At 38.6% G+C, this 19,800-nt stretch overlaps 1 protein-coding gene across 1 annotated transcript; it reads right to left on the bottom strand.

Annotated features, from left to right (window-relative positions):
* Window positions 1-1,277: 1,277 nt before the first annotated feature.
* Window positions 1,278-14,294, bottom strand: nectin1a (nectin cell adhesion molecule 1a). The gene is made up of 10 exons (XM_014003173.1): window positions 13,996-14,294; window positions 8,402-8,514; window positions 7,026-7,284; window positions 6,415-6,532; window positions 6,146-6,327; window positions 5,936-6,053; window positions 4,574-4,725; window positions 4,364-4,496; window positions 4,217-4,271; window positions 1,278-2,232 (listed from the first exon to the last, which is right to left on the bottom strand). The coding sequence occupies exons 1-10, from the start codon at window positions 14,045-14,047 to the stop codon at window positions 1,909-1,911; spliced, it is 1,506 nt and encodes a 501-aa protein (XP_013858627.1). The 5' UTR covers window positions 14,048-14,294; the 3' UTR covers window positions 1,278-1,908.
* Between the last annotated feature and the right edge of the window lie 5,506 nt (window positions 14,295-19,800).

Below are 19,800 nucleotides of genomic sequence, written 5' to 3' on the forward strand. Positions count from 1 at the left end.
GTGTGTGTGTGTGTGTGTGTGTGTGTGTGTGTGTGTACTTGTATTTGTTACCTTTTTAGGACCTTTTCTAGCATTCACATCTACCTTGACCAGTGACCAGTGCTCATTTTTGGGACCAAATCCAGCCCTACTATGGTGGAACTCCATTTTTTGGGTTGTTGGGTTAGGTTTAGGACTAAGGTGTGAATTGAGTTTAGGATAGGTTTATGAYTAGTTGTGTACTGGGGGGCGGTTGTTAGGTTTAGGCTATAGAAATGACTTTGGAAATGAGTGAAAGTCAATGAATGGTCCTAATAAGGCTAGAAATACAAACTTGTGTGTATGTTATATGCCCTGCCAGTGTCCAGCAGTGGGATTGATTACACAGTAGGTTTCAGTGGCACTTACAGCTTTGTCTAGCTGCTGTTTATCATAATAAATTACCATTTCAATAGAAATAGAACCAATAAATGCAAGATTTACATTCAGTAATTTACTCATATTATTGRGAGTAAATATTTTGAAGGATAAATGTATATATTAGTAGATAAAATACTGAAAGTTCTTACCATTTGCTGTTAAACTGAGCAGATTAGATGCAAGATAAATAAAAGTTGATCCTGAGACTTGGGCCACCATGATATCATGATGATCTTGAGCCCAGCACCAACTTTACTCAAAAAACAAATTGTAGTAATCCCAAAAAACTAAAGGTTTTAAGGTTTCATCTTCCAGAGTCCTCTCTCTTTCCTGGAGTGGTATTTTTCCTCTTTTTCTGATCCCAAACTGTTCTTTTACAAATCAGTCTGACAGTACAGGCTGTTATTGGGCATTACAAACAGGTAAATAAACGGATTGAGGCTCATCTACTGGTGTTTTTCCTCATCTCTGTCCTGCTGAGCCTCTTTCTTTTCCCTSTAGGGTTAGAATAACACAGTCATAGTAAGCTCATCTAATATACATGGCATTTGCTCTGCTGAAGGGTTTAGATTTCCACAGGATTGTTGTCACATACCTGCACATTTCAGAACACAGGACTGTTTGAAGCTGATAATCATGATTTTGAAGCGGACAGTCCTGTAATTAAAACCTTTGATTTTCATCCCCATTAAATCCTCCAATTCTCAAGCTAACACTTACAAATAATAGTAAACTGATGTTATTAGCTGTAATCTGATCACTTGCGTCACTTAATGTGAAACCCCAAATTGTCTTTGACAGTTTGTGAATAATGCATTAAATAATTATAACTTGAAAGAACATTAATGCAAAAACATTTTAATAAAAGTGATAAACTGTTCATGTGATCATTTTTTTTATTAAAAGCTAAATTTCAATGTTCAACAAAAACAATTCTCAGCAACTGAAACATGACTTTTTTCATAAATCCAATTTATACTCAAGGTCCTTTTATGACAGAAAAAAGACAAATATTATACAAAATACAAATACAGCAGAAGTTTTACATTAAATACCAAAATATTACATCAAAGGATTGATTTTATATACAACACAGAATGAACTGAATGTCATCAGAAATAAAGAAGGGAATTATATCTTTTATTATTCATTTATTTATCTTGTTTTTTTGTACAAAATGATGCAACAGTGGATGAAGCAGAGTGAACATCCAGGTAATCCTTTCAGTTTGATGAAATCAAAGGTATTTCATTTATTCAATAGTAGACTTTTTTGCTTTTTAAACTAATCTATCTTAAAACCTACATATTGGATTAGACCCCTTCCTTAAAAAAGGCAGGTAAGAGAACAAAATATGATACAAATCGTTGTAAAAGTCCAGCAATTAATCCATTTGTTGACCTTTGAGCCTCTGTGTCTGTGAGGGARAGTGCTGACCACGCAGAGCCACACGCTCCAGCTCCTGCTTCAGGTTGGATTTTTATAGTTTATATTATAAGCTGACATCCTTCAGACGTACTGCTCTTTAGGAAACGTGTACGGTCCCACTCCTGGGGGAGGAGAGGACAGACCCGGCACAGATGGGTATTTGAAAACGGTGGTGCTGTGTGACGGAGGAACAAAGGTGTTTTTCAGCGGGGTGCTGGTGGAGCTGGTGCTCATTGCGGGCATCGTTTGGATTTGTGGGGACTGGTAGGGCTGCTGGGGCAGAAACGACAGAGGGGGGTTGATTGGAGGGGAGTAGGGCTCTGGGTAGTCCTCCTTGTTACAGGCCAGTCTGTAGCTCACGTAGTCTGCTGTGTTCGGAAGTTCCTCGTAAAAACGCCCTGAGTGCTGAAAAACAAGAGAGACAAAAGTTTTAAAGGTTTTCAAKCTCCAAACTATTTAAGAGAATGTTTTTTATTTATTCGTTTTTTCTTTTTATATTGGAAAAGRGCAAGAAAAGTTAGGACTGAAAAGGGAATGAGATAAAGCTTCACAAAAATATCAATACAGGTTAATATTGTGTTTTTGTACAGATTTGAATGCAGGCATTCAAAGATCTACCAAGAGATCACATCAATTAATACTGATTTAAAAATACACCTTAGAGGGCCCCAAAAAAAAACAAATTTTAAAAATGAATGTCTGCAGTGAGGCTGATCCACCTGCAGAGGGAAACTGTTTTTTTGCGCGTGCAGAATCACAGAACTTCTTTGATTTTATTTAATTTTATTAATGTTTTTAAAAATGTTCAAGGTTCAATTATGAGTTTTTTCCATTTAATCTAAAAGAAAAAGCATTTTCACCTCCTCAGCCAGGACATGCATTAGTATTTCTACATGATAATGTCATAAATCTTACGTATCAAACTCAAGGTCCATGGGCCAAATGTGACCCACCATTGCATGTTATGTGGCCTGTGAGAGCTTCAAAGATGTAGCAATGTCTAAATAAATGTAAAATAAGTGCATGCTATATTAAAGCCAGTACTGAGCATGCACTACATTTCCCAAAATGCATGTTGATTATTTTATCTGCAAAATAAGGTCACGGGGCTCAAAATTAGGCGGTCAAATTAACAGTGCCAAATTTCTAGTTGCATTTTTGTCAAGTACTTTTTCTGCAGCCTGGTTATGCTGGGATGAGGGAATTTCCCACTTAAAAGTTGGAACTCCTGCTCCAGTGGGAGTTCCCTGTTGGAAAGTGGGAGAACTCACCTCAGTTCAGAATTCAAAATGACAGCTACTCACCACAACTCAATAGTGAGTAAAACTATCTTACTTTTATTTCTAATAGAATGTCTGTTTTATTTATTTCACATTTAGTCAGACGTACACATAGTACTTTTCAGTGTTTATGAGAGGATGTGTTAAAACACTGTTTCTATGCAGGAAATACCATATAGAGCTCAGCTATTGTTTAACATAGCTTAAACATAGCAATGAGATGAGGAACGTTGATGTGTTTTGTGTTTAGTCGAAGTTAAACACAAAACGCTGATGTTAATTGCAACTAGTTGAGGGCAATGCTTACCCAGGTGAAAAAATATTATACTAAGTTTACTAAATCTAAGTATATTTTAGTATACTTGATGCCGCACTAATCATCAGTATATTTGAAGAGTGCTATTTCAGAGCAACTAATTTAATACTAAATACGTATACTTAAGTTGTATTTAAGTTGTACAAAAGCACAATTTTAAATGTATTAGATATAATTTTAAATACTAAAGTGTAACAACTTAAAATATACTTAGTACACTTTAAGTGTATAGCTTTGTATGTACTAATAACATGCTTAGTTAGTAAAAATTTAGTGCACTATTTTTGTAAAGGAATTGTATGTATTTCAAATTCATAAGCAGTATACTTTCAATGTAGTTGTATCATAATTATAGTATATTTTTGGTGTATTGTAATTAGTAAGGAAGTACAATTTTAAGCTACTTATCAATATCATTTTTACTCTATGCTACTTCGAACATTATATGTTTTACTTCACACTAAGGTACCACAAAAGTATTAGGCTACCAGTTTACTGAAGGCTGAATTAAATAATGAACTACTCAACAGTTCCTTATAATCCTAATATAATCCTAAAAAGTATATTCTATTGATAATATATTAAAATATATTTCTGTAAAATGCAGTCTATTTAAAATATACTTTAGTATTTTTTTTCGTCTGGGCATGTGGCCCTGAGTTTGTTTGACAACCCTGACCCGGACAGAAGCTCAGTGATTGCTTTAAAATAGTAATTTGTTTTCAGTCGTTCCAACACTGTGACCTGCCATTCAAACTGAGATCTGTAAAAATCCAAACAACAGAACAGTTACCTGAATATCATCTGGTCTTTTCCTTATCGGCTGTTTTTTGGACGGGGAGTCGCTTCTGATCGAAAATAAAACAAAAAGAAAAAAAAGATGTAAAGCTGAATCTCGCAGAGACAAACAGGCGTGTAATGTTAGAGGATGTTTACGCACAAGGAGTCGTCTTTTCTGCTTTTAATTTTGAGCACCAAGACTGTGATTGTGATGCCCATCAGCACTCCGGCAGCCAATAATAAGGCGATGACGCTGATGACATCACCTGTCGCAATCTGCGGCAGAGGTTTTTCTAAAAGGACGACACATGAAGAAGAACTCAGGAAATCGTCCATTGTTCACAGCAACTTATCAGATGAAAATCTTTACCTATGACGCTGATCTCCACAGAGGCTGACCTCGTCCCGATGCTGTTGGTTGCATCGCACACATATGTTCCCTGCAGGTCGTAGGTCACCGGACCTTTGAACAGGAGGAGGTTGTCTTGGATCTCAACACTGCTAGGAATGGATCCATTGATCCTGTAAAGGACCAGAACAGAACCATAAAACTGAGCTGGAAAACTGTTTTACTGGGATTAAACACTGGATCAAACTTGTACATGCACCAAAACTGCAGCCCTTAATTTCATAGTTATCTATCTGAATGATTGTAGGACCTGTTGGGGGGCAATTGCCTTTGGTAGGGTCTCCCAAGTCGGACAGGACAGACAAAAAGCGATTCAAAATACTTGTATTGACGGAAAACAACAAAGAACTCAATGTTTCTCACCCAGACATGGAGCCAGGTCTGGTTCAGCTCAAATGAGCTACGTATGTTTGGCTTCCAGTGGGTCCATCACCTGAAGGAGGGGCCTTACAGGCTGGGTGCAAATGTTATAAGTGAAATATCATCTCTCTGGTAGAGAAGGAGCCTGAGCTTGCACAGCGTGGGCTCTAAAACCAGTTTACTTGAGAGTAGCTGGACCTTATTCCACTAATCCAATTCAGAGTAACCAGCCTCCTTGGAGTCTTTATCCATGGTGCTAAAAGGTGCTCCAGTTGGGGACCCCATTACTCTAACCTCAAAGGAATATTCTGTAATCAAATGTTGAAAGCAAGAAGGCCAAAGCCACATGACATCTGTGGAGCTTTAAGGTACAGTTTCTCAATCAAATTGAGTCAAAACGTTTGGCTACAGCTTACAGTTCGCAGAACACAAGCACCAGCTGAGACCAGAAACCTGTCTGCAAATTTAAATGACATGACCTCTTTAAAGGTCATTGTGAAGAAATGCTTATCATTCTTTAGTTTTTCATAATCACCAGCCATGAACTCAACACACTGCTGCCTAAAGTCAAGTTAAAAGCAGCTGAATTTTATAAAAGGGTGGGGGGAAGGCTACACAAAGACAGGGAATTTTCTTAATTTTGATAAGCAGTTATTTACGTAAAAGATACAAGTTGTGCTTTAGAATTGAAAAACTAATAAGTCTGATTTGCAAAAGAATAGAAATACTTTAATAAAGTCTTCAGCAGTGATAAATTTGGGAATAGTGGCAAACCATGAACAATGAACTTTCCATAGAAGAGTCAGAAGAATAAACCTGTTCTCACCACAAAATGAATCATCTGGGTGCGTATGAACATCTGAGTAAACATTCACTGGGTTTTTTGTCAAATTAACTGCAACCCTGTCCTGGTTAGGAAACAGGCCTGCTGCGTGTATAAACCCAACAAACAGCAGTACTCACACTCTCCACTGGTACAGAGACACGGCTGGGTTGGCATCAGCCTGGCAGCTCAGCTGGACGTTCTCTCTGCTCAGATACCAGTTCCCATCAAACCCTTCGATCGTAACCTCTGGCTCATCTGGTGTATAAATATATAAATATATAAAAACCAGCTGTTCATGTTACACTGCTTTATTGGACCTGCCTTATTAACGCCTCAGAGAGACTTACACTGAATGTCGAGGGTGACGCTGTCTGTGTACACCTCCTCGTTGTAAATGGTGACGCAGGTGAGCGTCTCTCTGTGAGTTTCTCTGCTGGGCACCAAAATGTAGTCGCTCTGAACGGTGACTGTCCCATCCGAGTTTACGTACTCTCGGGTGGTTGCTTCTCCGGGGACCCTCGTCTCCCACCTGCTCACATTCGTGAGGCACAAAGACACGTGTAAAAATACAGGTCAAAGAGGTGAAGACATTAACGTGTAACTCACAAACACACACCTGATGGTTCCAGGTGGTTTTCCATTGGCAGAGATGCAGGTCGCTACTGGAGTCTTTAGGTTGGATGAACGAGCCACCAGGGTCGGTGTGGACAGACTCATCTGAGTTTTAGGCCGAACTGAGAGATTATACACATAATAATCARAATTTACATTTCAAACTTTCCAGAGTTCGCACATGGTTCTTACATCTTCCCCAAAGGTTAAAGACAACCCTTTTAAAAGTATTGTCTAGAAATATTTAAAGCTTTTTATTACTATCGTGTTCTAAATTTAATTATGGTGTTCCCCAYGGTTCTGTTCTTGGTCCAGTTCTGTTCTCTTTGTAAATGATTCCATTAGGTAATGTTATTAGAAAACGGTGGCCCTCTCTTCTAATAAAAGCCTTATTTTTATGCGCACAACAACTTAAAAACCAGATTAGATGTATTTCATTTCCTAGAAATTCTTTCTTTGATTTTATTTTTTTGTAAAACTAAAACATCCTATGTTCTAAAAACGTCATCAAACACTAGCTTTCTTCCTTGTAATATTAAAAAAACCTCAGTTTCATGTTATAAGGTCCTAAAACTACACATGGCATTTCCAGGTCAAATGGCTTTGCGGCCTCACCGTAGACAGTGAGGTTCARGGTGTTCTCTCGGTTCCCTGCGGGGAATGTGGTGTATTCACAGATGTACGTGGCCTCGTCAGAGAGGCGGAGGGAGGAGAAGATAATGGTCGTGTCTTCGAGGTTGGGTGTCCGTCGCCTGACTGCTGCGTTCTTGAAGATGATGCGGTCCTTGTACGGCGGGGCCACGGACACGCCCAGGGACGGGTTGGCGATTGCGACGTTCTGTTTTGTGCCGTTCACCAGTTTCTGCCATGTCACCTTGAGAAAGAAGGAGTAAGAGTTAATGATGGGAGAAGGTGGCGCACAGAACAGTATGGTGCTGTGACACAAGCCTTTTGAGCCAACGCTCAGTTATCTCCTGCTGGAAATAAGAAATACAGGCAACAATTTATTCAAACAAGTATAAAGATAAATGGACATTTTGTTGTTACAGACAGATCTCTTTTAAAATATAGGCTGAAAGAACAAAATATTTTAAAGTGCAACAAATTAATTTGCTAAATTGTCTGTTAAATGTAGACACGACTGGTCATCCTTCATGCTCATTTATACATGAACAAATGATCTAATAAATGAAAAAAAGAATAGTTTTATGAAAATGATAAAGGATTGAAAGTGTTGAGAACTATTAAATGACAAAAAAGTCTGGTTCCTTGGAGGGAAACATAAAGAAAAGAGGAGCAGCTCYAGGTCCTGTTTCATCAGGTTTTATTTTATTTGTGTGTAACTGATAATCATAGCAAGCCTGCAAGGTTTCCCATTTGTGATTGACTTTCTGCGTCAGAGTTGACCCTCACTTCTGTGGGCCAGAGAACGACTCAGTGCTGGAARATTAAATATTCATGTAGCTGCTGACTGTGATTCACCAGGAATAATCCTGGAAAAAAAATGATTATATTTGTTTGTTTATTTGCAGGGAAGCACTATCCTGATTCTGCCAGGTCACCCATTCATCATCACACCACAGATACCACAGTTTGTCAATCAAACTGCAGGATTTTTAGTTGTTTTATTACAATTTTTTTATTTTCTTAGTGCTATAAAGAGATTTTAGCTGTACAGGAGAGGAACCATCGTAAAGTGAAAAAATATTTCAAATTTTTTGTAAAGAGATTCTGAACAGTTAATATCTTACCTGTTGTAGATACCTCAATTGGAATGACAAACTTTTATTTTGAAGGAATCGCAGGTCTCAATGCAGGAATCAACACTATGATTATTCTGGCAGAAATATTATAACGTTCCTTCTGGAAGTGCCCCAGGCTGCACAGGAAGTGCTACAGCTAGACGCTACTGTCATTATGTGAACTAGRACATAACCATCAAATCTATTTTTATTTGTTTTTTGCATGATTCGTGCATTGCAGCTGATTACCTGGGAGATCTTAACAGGTGGGTTGCTGTTGACAAACCGGCAGCGGAGATCCACCTTTGAGCCAATGTACCCAGACTTCCCATCTTCCATCTCCACTCTCTGTCCACTTAGTTCTGGAAATAAACACACAAAAGGACAARGGTATGAAAACACTTCCTCTCATATTACATTTTTAATTTGTTAGACGTGCCATCCTGCATGTTGTAATCAAAACATGTTGATCGTATAGCTGGAGCTGAGCTGTCAGAGGCGCAGATAAACTAAAGGTCGGAGGTCGTGGATTAGTTAGAGGTATAAATAAGTGTGGATTTATTTAGCTATCTCTTCCCACTGACTTACTGATCTCCTTTAACCAATCCTGCAGCAGCGCCACACCCGCTGACTGTGCAGGATCACGTGTGTTTACTTGTGTCTGACAGGAACTGTTTGTTAAATCTAGTATTTGAACTGGGTGATGATGAAAAGAATGTTGGCTGTTTTAGATGTGAGATGAGGAGCAAAACAGCGCCGGAACAAAGGCTGCCCTAATTCTCACACAATATCATGCAAACACACGCACACACAAAATGTTTTACATTCAAGCTCCCTCACAGAATCTGATCATCTGTGCTCGGTCTGAATAATTCATTGACTTTACAACAAGGTTTTTATGAATAAACCATTTCATATTTAGAGTTTCCTTTAAGATTTCCAACAGCCATGAAAAGTAAGAGCTCAGAGATCACATTCCCTGCCGAGGCCGACGCCGTATTTAGCTAATTTAATCCAAGTGATCCACACCAACATTTAATGACTTCTTCCTTCACCACCCTCATTGTGCTTTCTCCACATATGGTAGGATCCACTCCCTAATCCCCTGAAGTTTAATTAAATTCAGCTTGGGTGTTTTTATGTGATATTGTCAACAAATGCATCAACCAGAATGATCTGTTTAGATAAAAATAGCTCAGAAAAATAACCACAGCACCACCGTTTTCAATAATAAGAGATTAAAATGAACCTGCAGAGAGCTGGCATACGAGCGCACCTGTTCTCTATTATTCAAAGTATTTTTACAAAATTGTTTTGTTATTATTCTTTTTTAATATAAAGAACAGGCATATTTTGGGGACCTTAAAATAAAGCAAAAATGAAACCTCAAAATCTACATTGTGACAGCTTAAGTGGCTATTAGTATAACCCCACTCAGAGCATGGGCAGTGTAGGCAAATGCTAATGGTGCCGTCTATCTAGGGGTTGTCACAAATGGAGAAAATATTTTATAACTTTTTATCAGAGAATAGTAGATTAAGTATGAGAGTAAGTTACTCAAGTTTATGTAGGTAACTTGTTCTGTGGGTTTCTCAGCCTGATTTGTTAAGTTAGGTTATTTGGTGCAGAGGATATTTATTAAATTACTTGGACAATCTAGTTTATTAAGATAAGAATAATATCAAGACCAAACTATTTATATTTATATAAAAATATATGCAAATTGGCAGTGAGATTTAGAAAATTGTGCATGGGGCACCACCTGAAATTTTAGGGAGCCAAATTGGCTAGGACCGGCCCTGATCCCACTGACCCTAACACAAACTAAGACAAGCATTTCTTGAGAATGTCCTGCCATAAACCAGGTGACTGAGGATGTATTCAATGAACATCTTGTTAAATTACACATGGGATCAGAATCAGCTTTATTGGCCAAGTATGTTTACACACACAAGGAATTTGCAGTTTAGCACATCCGTCCGGAAAGAAACACACATCATGGGAGAACGAACGTCCACGGTCATTCGCAACAGCATGCGCTACCGTACAGTGTTCAGAATACACACACATAGGAATGGTGAGTTTAAAAAAATAACTTTGATCTTGTGTTTAACACACAGGAACACACACGGTCATTGTACAAAAAACGACTCTTGCTGATACAGCAGAAGCAGCAAGCAGGGAAAGCTGTGGGGCAGGGATTGTGAAGGAGATGGTGACATCAAGGGCAGGTGCCTGGTCCGACAGAGACCTCCAGAGTCCAACCAGATGTTACCAAAGGAACACAATATCCCAGAGTTCAATTCTCTGCTTCAGAGTTCAGTTCCTCTGATCCAGCCTGCGTGACCTCGTCAGGAACCAGATAGATAAGGGATGAGGAGAGGGAGGGGTGAGAATCAAGGCTGCCACCCACGTATCTTCGTCAGGGAGTTTCTTATCAGCCTGTGCTCAAAGACACATCCGTGGGCATCCAATTATGAAAAAAATGAAGTTCTTTGGAACAACAGCAGAAAAACTGTATCTGTTAAACGATATCTGTTTTTACACTGTATTTCAATTACAGGAGCTTTATTGAGCTATCGACTGACAAACCTTGATAAGTAGTACACCCCTGGTAAAGGTGGGTTAAATCACCTTTCACTTCTTCACCTTTGATTTTTCTTCCCAACATCCTCGCTCCACATCCCCCCTGCTGAGCTCAGTTACTGAGTAGATTAGAGGCTTAAGGTGAGCAATAAGAAAAACTCCCTCTCTGAAACAGAAAAAAACTGCCTCACATCTCTCCCTGTTTCCTCTCTTCAGCTGCCTCCGCTCACATTCTTCTATTGTTTAAAGCTTGGGAAATGACCTCACCACGACAATGATCTGTAAAAACGGCAGCATGCAGTCGAGAGACGAGCATGGGAACGAAAGCAAACAATAGCAATACTGTTTCACGATTGAATGGGTAACATTTAGAGCAACACAGCGTGACGATGGGCTTTTTTTTGTTAACATCCTGCACGGATGTCCTCCATCTTTTTTCACCATTATGTGAAAACCTAATTTTAACAGTGATTGTATGAATGAAACAGGTGCTGCTGTTGAAAAAAGGTCACACGAGGTCTATTTCTAAAAGCTAATTATCTTTAAAAATGCCTGCTATTTTAATTCTATAATAAAGATGTATTTGATTTTATCAAATTCTGAGACAATTTTTAAGAAAAGTCTGGTCAAAACCTAAAGCTGCATCAATAAGTTATAGATTATTTAAAAATGTGCATATAAACTATATTTCACATTAAACGTAGAACTTAGTCCGGTTGTTGAACTATTGTTAAACCAAGTTTACTTTTTATTGTAAGTGATGTCATATGAAAAACTACAATAAATTAAATTATACAGATTTCAAAATCCAAAACTATGGATTAGCTAAATATGCTGTTAAACCCTTTTGCCCAGATTTTAAGATACGCTTCGTCTACAGTTTAAAATGCCTAAAAACCTTTAAAAAATAATATTTTGTTTTGTTTTCATGATAAGTAACCAGAATTAAAGGAAGAAACCACAAACACTTTGAAAATTAAAATAGCTCTGTAATTAAAAATAATAATATTCGGGTAATTCAGACGAAAACAGCAGTCGTTGCAATGTTTTCGACTCACTTTGACTACAAAACCAATGAATAATACAGTGAATCTGTGAGATGGAGAAACATGAGCAGAAAGAGATAGGGGCAGAGATTAACTGTTTAATCTCCTGGTTATCAAATCTGTGATTGGCTGGGGGATTATTCATCCTGTTTGTGTTTTTTTTTTCTTGCAGTAGTGTGGTGAAATCAAAATGTTCTGGTATGACCATTATTTGTGTCGCTGTCACCTTTTTTTCCCCCAATGTGTCAGCACTTTTTATTGCTCCAAACAAAAAAAACTTCACTCTTGACCATCCATTTTATCAAAACTTCTTCCTCTTAGTTAGTTTTTCCTAATTGAAATGGTCATTTCCCTTCAAATTAATTCTAATCTGCCTTTGTTTGGGATTGGCACGTATGCGTGCCCACGTGTTAGTTTGGGTGTGTAATCTCTGTGGCGCTGCAGAAACGTGGAGCGTACGCTTTGGCTGGTGTTCATCAGGCAGCTCACAGGATTATGGTGACTGCTCCTGAGGTTGAGACGTGAGAGGAGAACACAACAAAGGTGGGGGGAGGAGGAGGCAGGAAGTGAAGAAAACACCTGTGGAGAAGCATCCTCTGGCTGAGGAATGACGTGGAGGAGGAATAAACGTGCAGACTTGTGAGAGTGCAGAGAAAAGAAGAGGACTGTGGTCAGAGTGGGCAGAAYGAGTGTGTCTGTGCAGGATTATTTCTGCAGAGTAGCGTCTGTGTGTTCCAGCTGTGGGCTGTGGATTAGAGATGTTCATGATGATGTCGGCTGGTCTCGTTCGGTTTTATTCTGCCTCCCAGCAGGAGCGTTACAACTTTTACCCAAGATGCAAACTAAATCAGCCCAAACACAGTCTTCACATCGACGTGGCGCCCCCAGCACCTCCCAAAAAACATGGCAGACATTTGCATGTGGAGAAAATAGAAAACCCTGCAACGAACAGCCAGGGTGAAACATGGCAGCCTTCTTGTTGTTACACCCTTCTGCTCTCTAATCCAAGCCTCTGTCCTTCAGCATGACAATCACATGGCGCAGCCTCACACTCACTAATTACACCAGTAAAGAAAACAAAAAACAAAAACCACAAAAAACAGCAATCACAGCAGATGTTGCAACAGCTCAGCACATCCGCTACAATCGCTTTTGTCAGTACATATTAGGCATACCGCCACCCGCCCTAGATTACGACAATCACAACTCTGAAGGCAGCTGCTTGTTTGGCCTCAGCTTAGTGTGATTCCACTGCTGCACCTGTTACAGTGAGGCAGRGGTTAGCTCATTCATTCCAACACAGGCTGCTTTGATTTCACTGAAGACGCTCTGAACGTTAACTTTCTCATGGATGTTTAGGCAAAAACACTTTTTGAATTCATTAATATTATTTTAAGGAAACACATTTGGAGGAGAATACAGTAAAGCTGAGCTCACCTGACACCATTGTTTCTACTTTATAATCCTTTCAAAAATAAAAAAACAACAGTGTGTACAATCCAAACATTACTTTATTTAGAAGAGAGGGTGTGTAGGTATTGTTTCAAAAAAAAAAACATCATCCCTGCTGTAACAATATATTACTAATTGTTGAAGAAAAAAACAACAAAAACCACATCAATTTAAAAAAAACACTGCCTTATACATTAAAAACTCCTTGTTTTTCTGCAAGAAATTCACTGTAAGTGCTACTGCTAGCTGCTGCTATCACTGTTTGCTATTGTAACAAAACAGAATTCTGTGTGATGCTAATCATTATAAGCTGCGTGAGCTGTTGTGAAACCTTTTGAATCGAGATGGCAGCAATTCACCTTGAGCTCTGCCTCGTTTGGTCTGACCTTTAGCTTGTCAGATTGATCAGAATTAAATTTTATTTCTTTAAGCTAAGGCCAATCAAAGAGCTATACATCAGGTAAGATAATAAATAATAACATAATAATGCTAAAATGTGTCAAAAGGCATAAAACATAGAAATATTACTTAATATTTTGAAAAGGAATCTTTCATTAAAATCAAAAACAAAATAAAAGTAGAGGTTTAGACTGATGAGTTGTGTAAAATCATGTTTAGACCTTTGATTTTTCTGAGATGTTGCGTCTCCTATATATCCATTCAGCTTTTTCCCCCCATGTAGGCTATATAAAACTATATAAAACTATTTAAAACTGTGACCATATTTTACCAAAACCTGTTGAAAGCATTATTACTTACCTGATATAAGGCAGTTTGTGATTAAAAAGACCCAAAGTCCAGCTTGATCCATGTCCAAACCACTGCTCCCAGCTCCTGGATGTGGTTCAATTCCCAGTCTGAGCTTGTTTCTGTCCTCCTACCTCCCAGACTGAAACCTCCCCCCGCCCCACCTCCAGCTTCAGAGGCTCAGCTTCAACTCGGACCAGGGTCCGGTCATGTGTGCTGATGATCCACAAACAGACAGTCTGAGCTCAGTTGGTCCAACTTGACAGTGGGAGTGGTGTCACTTCTTCTCTGCGTCCCTCGGCGTGTCGGAGCAGCAGCAGTGTGTGAGGCTCTGTGGGGATAAAGCAGCTTAAAGCGTGGGCAGATTATTTCTGAGATAGAGACTTCCCCCACACACCCACAACCCCAGCCCACRCCTGACTGGTGTCAGAGCTGAGCTGAGCAGCTCGGGGCTGGTGTGCAAATTAGAAATAATAGTAATAATAATTAAATCTCACTGTCTGTCAGGTTTAATTAGCAGCAAGGAGACTCATTAAGAGTCCAGACGAAGACAGAGATACAAAAACTTAGCCTCTGTGATCCACTACAGTGTGAGTCTATAAGTGTTGTAATGAAAATAAATCCATTATTTATTTATTTGTATTCTGTTTGCCTAATTTGAACGCTTCCTTTCTGTAGAAGAAAATGCATTTGCGTCCCGTTGAGCTGAACTTTGGATCCAAGGATGCAGACTTGACACGAGGAGTTCCAAAAACTAAAACTTTAGCTTGATTATGAAGCAAAACAAAAAGCTGAAATGGCAGCTGAGCTTAGAGCACAGGGAGGCCCAGATGTGGCARGAATAATGCAGAATGCTTGGCTGATGGTGGAATGAAAAATGACAGAATATAGAGACAATGGGACAATAGGAAAAGTGGCTGCAGCTGTGACAGATAAGAGAGAAGGAACAGGTGACCAGATGGAAGAGTAGAAACTGAGTGAGGAGAAATGACTAATGGAGTACAAAAATAACAGGACCAAATACTAAAAACCCCACAAATTAACAAAARAACCAAAAGTCAGAGATACTGAAACATGACTTTTAAAAATTACTGGAATAATTAGATGCTGTTCTTTGTAACACCCATATATTACTGGTGTGTTCAAATTGTTTGCCATTTGTGCTGCTGTTAAAAGTTCTTAGTCCTAAACTGATCACATGGTAAAATACAAACAATATACAGAAGTCCTATTCAGTTACCACCAGGTATTAAAATTAGCCAAATGCTTTAGATTAGCAACAATACATTACATAATTTTATAAATAGGCAAAAATGTAAAATCCATCCATCACACTTTTAAATCCTTCTTTTTTACATTTAAATCATTCAGTTGGAGTCTAGATAAAGTGGAATTGCAATGTTTTGGTTTGAATTTCTCCTTATTGTAACTCCACAAGCCCCTCTTTCACCCCTTTTCTGTTGTGTTCTCAGATCAACTCGTTTTGAGGCTGTTTCTTTAAATCCAATTGAAGCACTTCACACCCCACTAGGTTAAAAAATAGGACTCAAACAGAATATAATGATATCTACCCTGCTCTGGGAGGGACTAAATTATTATTTTTCCGCACTCAGAGACTCGACATTCACAACAAAATGTATTTAACAGCTAAAAAAGTGGATTTTGTATGATACACCCCCCTTTAAACAAAAACTTCAATGAAAATTTGTTGTTGTCTTCACTGTGTACTCCTGTCTGTCTCAGCTGATTTCTGTGGATAAAAATCTAATTATTTGTAGAAAGATTTTTTGCTATAGTTTGATAGTTAAAGTGAAGCTGAAGCGTAATGAATTGCGTCTGTGTTTTCCCATCCTCAGCACAATACGAGCTTGAAATGAAAGAGTTTCTGATGAACATGAAGTTCATATTTTTGCTTTGACAGAAAAGTTGCTCAAAAATGTCTTTAGCTTTACAGCCTCTGACTTTTTTGGCAGCTAAATGATCTTTTAGAACGTTGTATAAAGTACCTTAAAGTGATACTTAAGTGAAAAGGTACCATAAAATGACTTTGGTTAAAGTTAAACTCTCCTTGAATACAAGTCTTGAAGTGTCTAATATTCACTGTATTTATCTATCAAAAGGAAATTTCTTATTACATTAAAAGTATTGAGTAAAAGTGAGCAGTTAGACCAAAATGACATTTATTGGAAGGTGAACTCACTAAAAATGGCCAAAATGTTAACACTGAAACATTTCCATTCTGTAAAACTCAACATGGCCAAACAGTGACATCATGTGATTCAAACTGAGCATCCTATTCCAGCTTGTGAGTTTACTTTTACTGGCCTTCAGGTGGCGCCACTGAGTCACTGTGGGAAGCTTTTTTTTTTTTTTTTTTTTTAGCAGGACAGTGCTAGAAATTTCTGAAGGAGTAGAAATTCAGCATGTGATTGTGTGCTGGTGATAACGTGGTTGTGGAGTTTTACTGAGGCTCACTCTGCAGGTCAAATAAGAAGAGGAAGAGCAGAAAGATGAATTTAACTTCAGGCCAATAATAATATTCTTGTTACCAGGTATTGCCACCACATCATGAAAGATGGGATCAAATCACTATGTAGAATATGTAGAAAATATAAAGAAACCATTGATGAAATCATCTCAGGCTGCCCAGAATTAGCAAAAACTGAGTATACCAGAGGCATAATAAAGCAGCAGCATATCTACACTAGATGATCAAAACAACAGGAAAATTCAAACATCAGCCACAGCCAGTCACAGAGGACCAAGCTGCCACCATCATGCCTATCCAGACAGATCAAAGCCAACAAACCAGACACTGTCATCAAAAATATTGTATGACAACATGGAAATTTTTATTCATTTATTCATTTCATTAAAAAAACATTTTTATACAAAACAAAATATATACAAATCCAAATTGAAGTGAAAGGAGGCAGAAAGAAGGAAAAAAATCTTACAATATCTGCCCCTTTTTTCCATAGTTAATTTCAAGCAATAATAATCAACAAAACAAAATAAAAGCTTAAATTCCTTTTCAAACAACAACTTTTCTTTAACAAACTTATTTTTATCATTCTTTTAAAGAAATACATTGAACCTGCATTTTTATGATCACTATCCAGATTATTCCACAATCTTAATCCTTGAACAGAAGCACATCTGTCCTTCAAGTTTGTCCGAATTTTAGGTTTTATAAACAGCTCAAGTCCTTTAAGATTATAAGAACTTTCTGTCTTAACAAAATATACTTTCAGAAAGAAACACCTCTGTGGAAATCTATGGAAACCAGCAGGATGTGGAACATGAAGACCAAAACAAATACCAGTGGTCATGGTGGGACTCGTGAAGAAAGAACTGGAGAAATTCACAAACAGGATCCCAGGCAATAATAATAATAATAATAATAATAATAATAATAATAATAATAATAATAATAATAATAATAATCATTGTTTCAGAACATGGAGTATCTGTAAATCAATAATTGATGTTTTAGCAGTAAACACATGAGATGTAAGGTCTCTAAGAATGACCCAACCTCATCCTTGCCTTTAAAATGAAAGTCCATCAGAAGAGAGATAACATCAGACAGTAATGGTCCTTCACCATATTCTCATGTGAAATCATTCGGTCCCGTAAGTACAGTTCAATAAGAATGTGGTCATTACAAAAAGCACTTTGCTGCTTTGGAGATCCATTTAGACGAGCAAACCGAACCAAACCCAAACAGACAGGAAGGGTAAATCAGGACAAGAGCACTCAGGAGGCGAGACAAAGGTGAGGACGCGAACAAGGGAAGGAGACAAGGTCGTAACACCCTTCTGGTAAAAGCGATGACGATGTGGTGAGTTTCTGCCTCTGTAGCACACACACACACACACACACACACACACACACACACACACACACACACACACACACACACACACACACAGAGCCTGGCCCACGTCCTCCATCAGCCTCTGCAGAGGAGACAGACGAATCAGCTCTTTCTGGTCCACCCCTCATCCCTCCCTCTTCTCCCACCTCTCTGTGATGCTGCCCTCTCTCTCAGAAGTAGCCTGATGTTCTGCAGTGCTGCACGCTGAAAGGAGGCCGCAAGCAGCTGTTCGCCCCCGGAACCAGAGCAACGGGGAACTGCTGCGTCATTCAGACTCGACGGGAGGTAAGACTCCTTGGAGGTCCTTTAAAAAAGGGGTTTCTAGGGTAACCCCATCAAAAAGACYTGGAACATTGTGGAAGATTGATGCAACTATAGAGAAAGAAAAACATTRGTTAATTTTCCCAAATGAGCTTTTAAATGTGAGACTATTGTCCTAAATTATGTCATTATTTATTAGTTTTAGTAAAGGATCTGGATAGAGAGCACATTTATATCTTTTTTAAGAATGTTTCAGCTTATTTATCAGTTTAGCTTTTTTATGTTGTCAAAAAGTATTTTTCTCTTTTGGTGACTCTTTCAGCTCTTCTCTYTTTGTCTGTGTTATAAATATTATTGTGACCACTCCCAAAATGACCTCAGCGTGTAGCCAAACTAATCTGGATGCGTCAGTTTTGTGTGACATTGCTCTTCTTTTTAATCAAACCTAAATTCATCTTTAGTGTTATAGGTGGACGTGCACTTCTCCATCATGCTCAACTTGTTTGTCTGTGGAGTGCTGGGAGGTGAGAGAACAGCTCAGGTCAGATTGAAATGCTTTGTTTTTGGTCATATGTGCATTTTTTTAATGGTGCTGTTTATGTTTGAGCGCAGCGCTGCTGATCCCAGCTCAGTCCCAGAAGATCTCCGTCTGCGTTGAGGATGACGATGACCTGAGAGTGGACTGCCGGATCGAGCCCAAGCCCAACAAGATCAGCAGCTACGAGTTCTCCTGGTCGTCTGGAACCAAGGAGACCCTCCTCAGCACCAACGTGTCRGGTTCTGCAGCAGATCCGCGTTTCAAAGACAAAACGGAGGTGGTGGAGCTCGATCCCTACGGCTACAGAATGACCCTGAAGGGCCTAACGAACGAGATCTCACAGAACACCACCTACATGTGTAAAATAACCGGGCAGGTCCAAAATGTCWTTGTACAGGGAGGTAAGTGGGGAGTGAACTGAGTTCATTCGAGACAAATTCAAAAGGCTTTAAGATGTTTGTGTTTCCACTTCTTCTTAAAGGTCGACCTGAGACGTGTTCAGCTGTGAGCTTGTTTCTGAAAAGCTGCTGGTCCTGGATCGTCTGTCTGCTCTTCCAGTATCACACACGCAGCTAAACGCTTGTCTACGCACCCATGTCAACACAACATCTACAAAAAGCTTTTTTCTGTCTCCTGACTTCTTCCACTAAATAATGAAACAGTATTGACTAACTCTTATTGATACAGATGGGGAATGTCTAAAGGGCTTTTTACTTTTCAGCTGTGCACGATGAATATGGTTTCATGTAATGAGGAAACATTTAAAGCCATGTTTGGGAAAATACAGCTTTGATTTTCATTAAAGGGATGCTAACAAAACTCAACGTTTTTCTGTTTATTTAGTGAATAGAGAGAAAACCATGATCCAGATCCACATAGTTGGTTTTAGAAAATGCATACTTAGTCATTTACCTTTAATAGAAAGTACAGACGTTTTTCATTGAATTAGTTTTGCTTTATTCAGTGACAAAAGAGAAAGACTCATGGACTTGGATTTACAACAACAACAACAACAACAACAACAACAACATTCCTACAATCGAAATGAGCAACCATGAGTTTTGTTAGTTGAATTGAATTGAATAATCTCTAATAACTTAAAAAAATGTTAACTATCAGCCAGACTGCAGGGTGTTGT

The sequence above is a fragment of the Austrofundulus limnaeus genome, unplaced genomic scaffold (assembly GCF_001266775.1).
Source record: "Austrofundulus limnaeus strain Quisiro unplaced genomic scaffold, Austrofundulus_limnaeus-1.0 Scaffold17, whole genome shotgun sequence".
Lineage (NCBI taxonomy): Eukaryota > Metazoa > Chordata > Actinopteri > Cyprinodontiformes > Rivulidae > Austrofundulus > Austrofundulus limnaeus.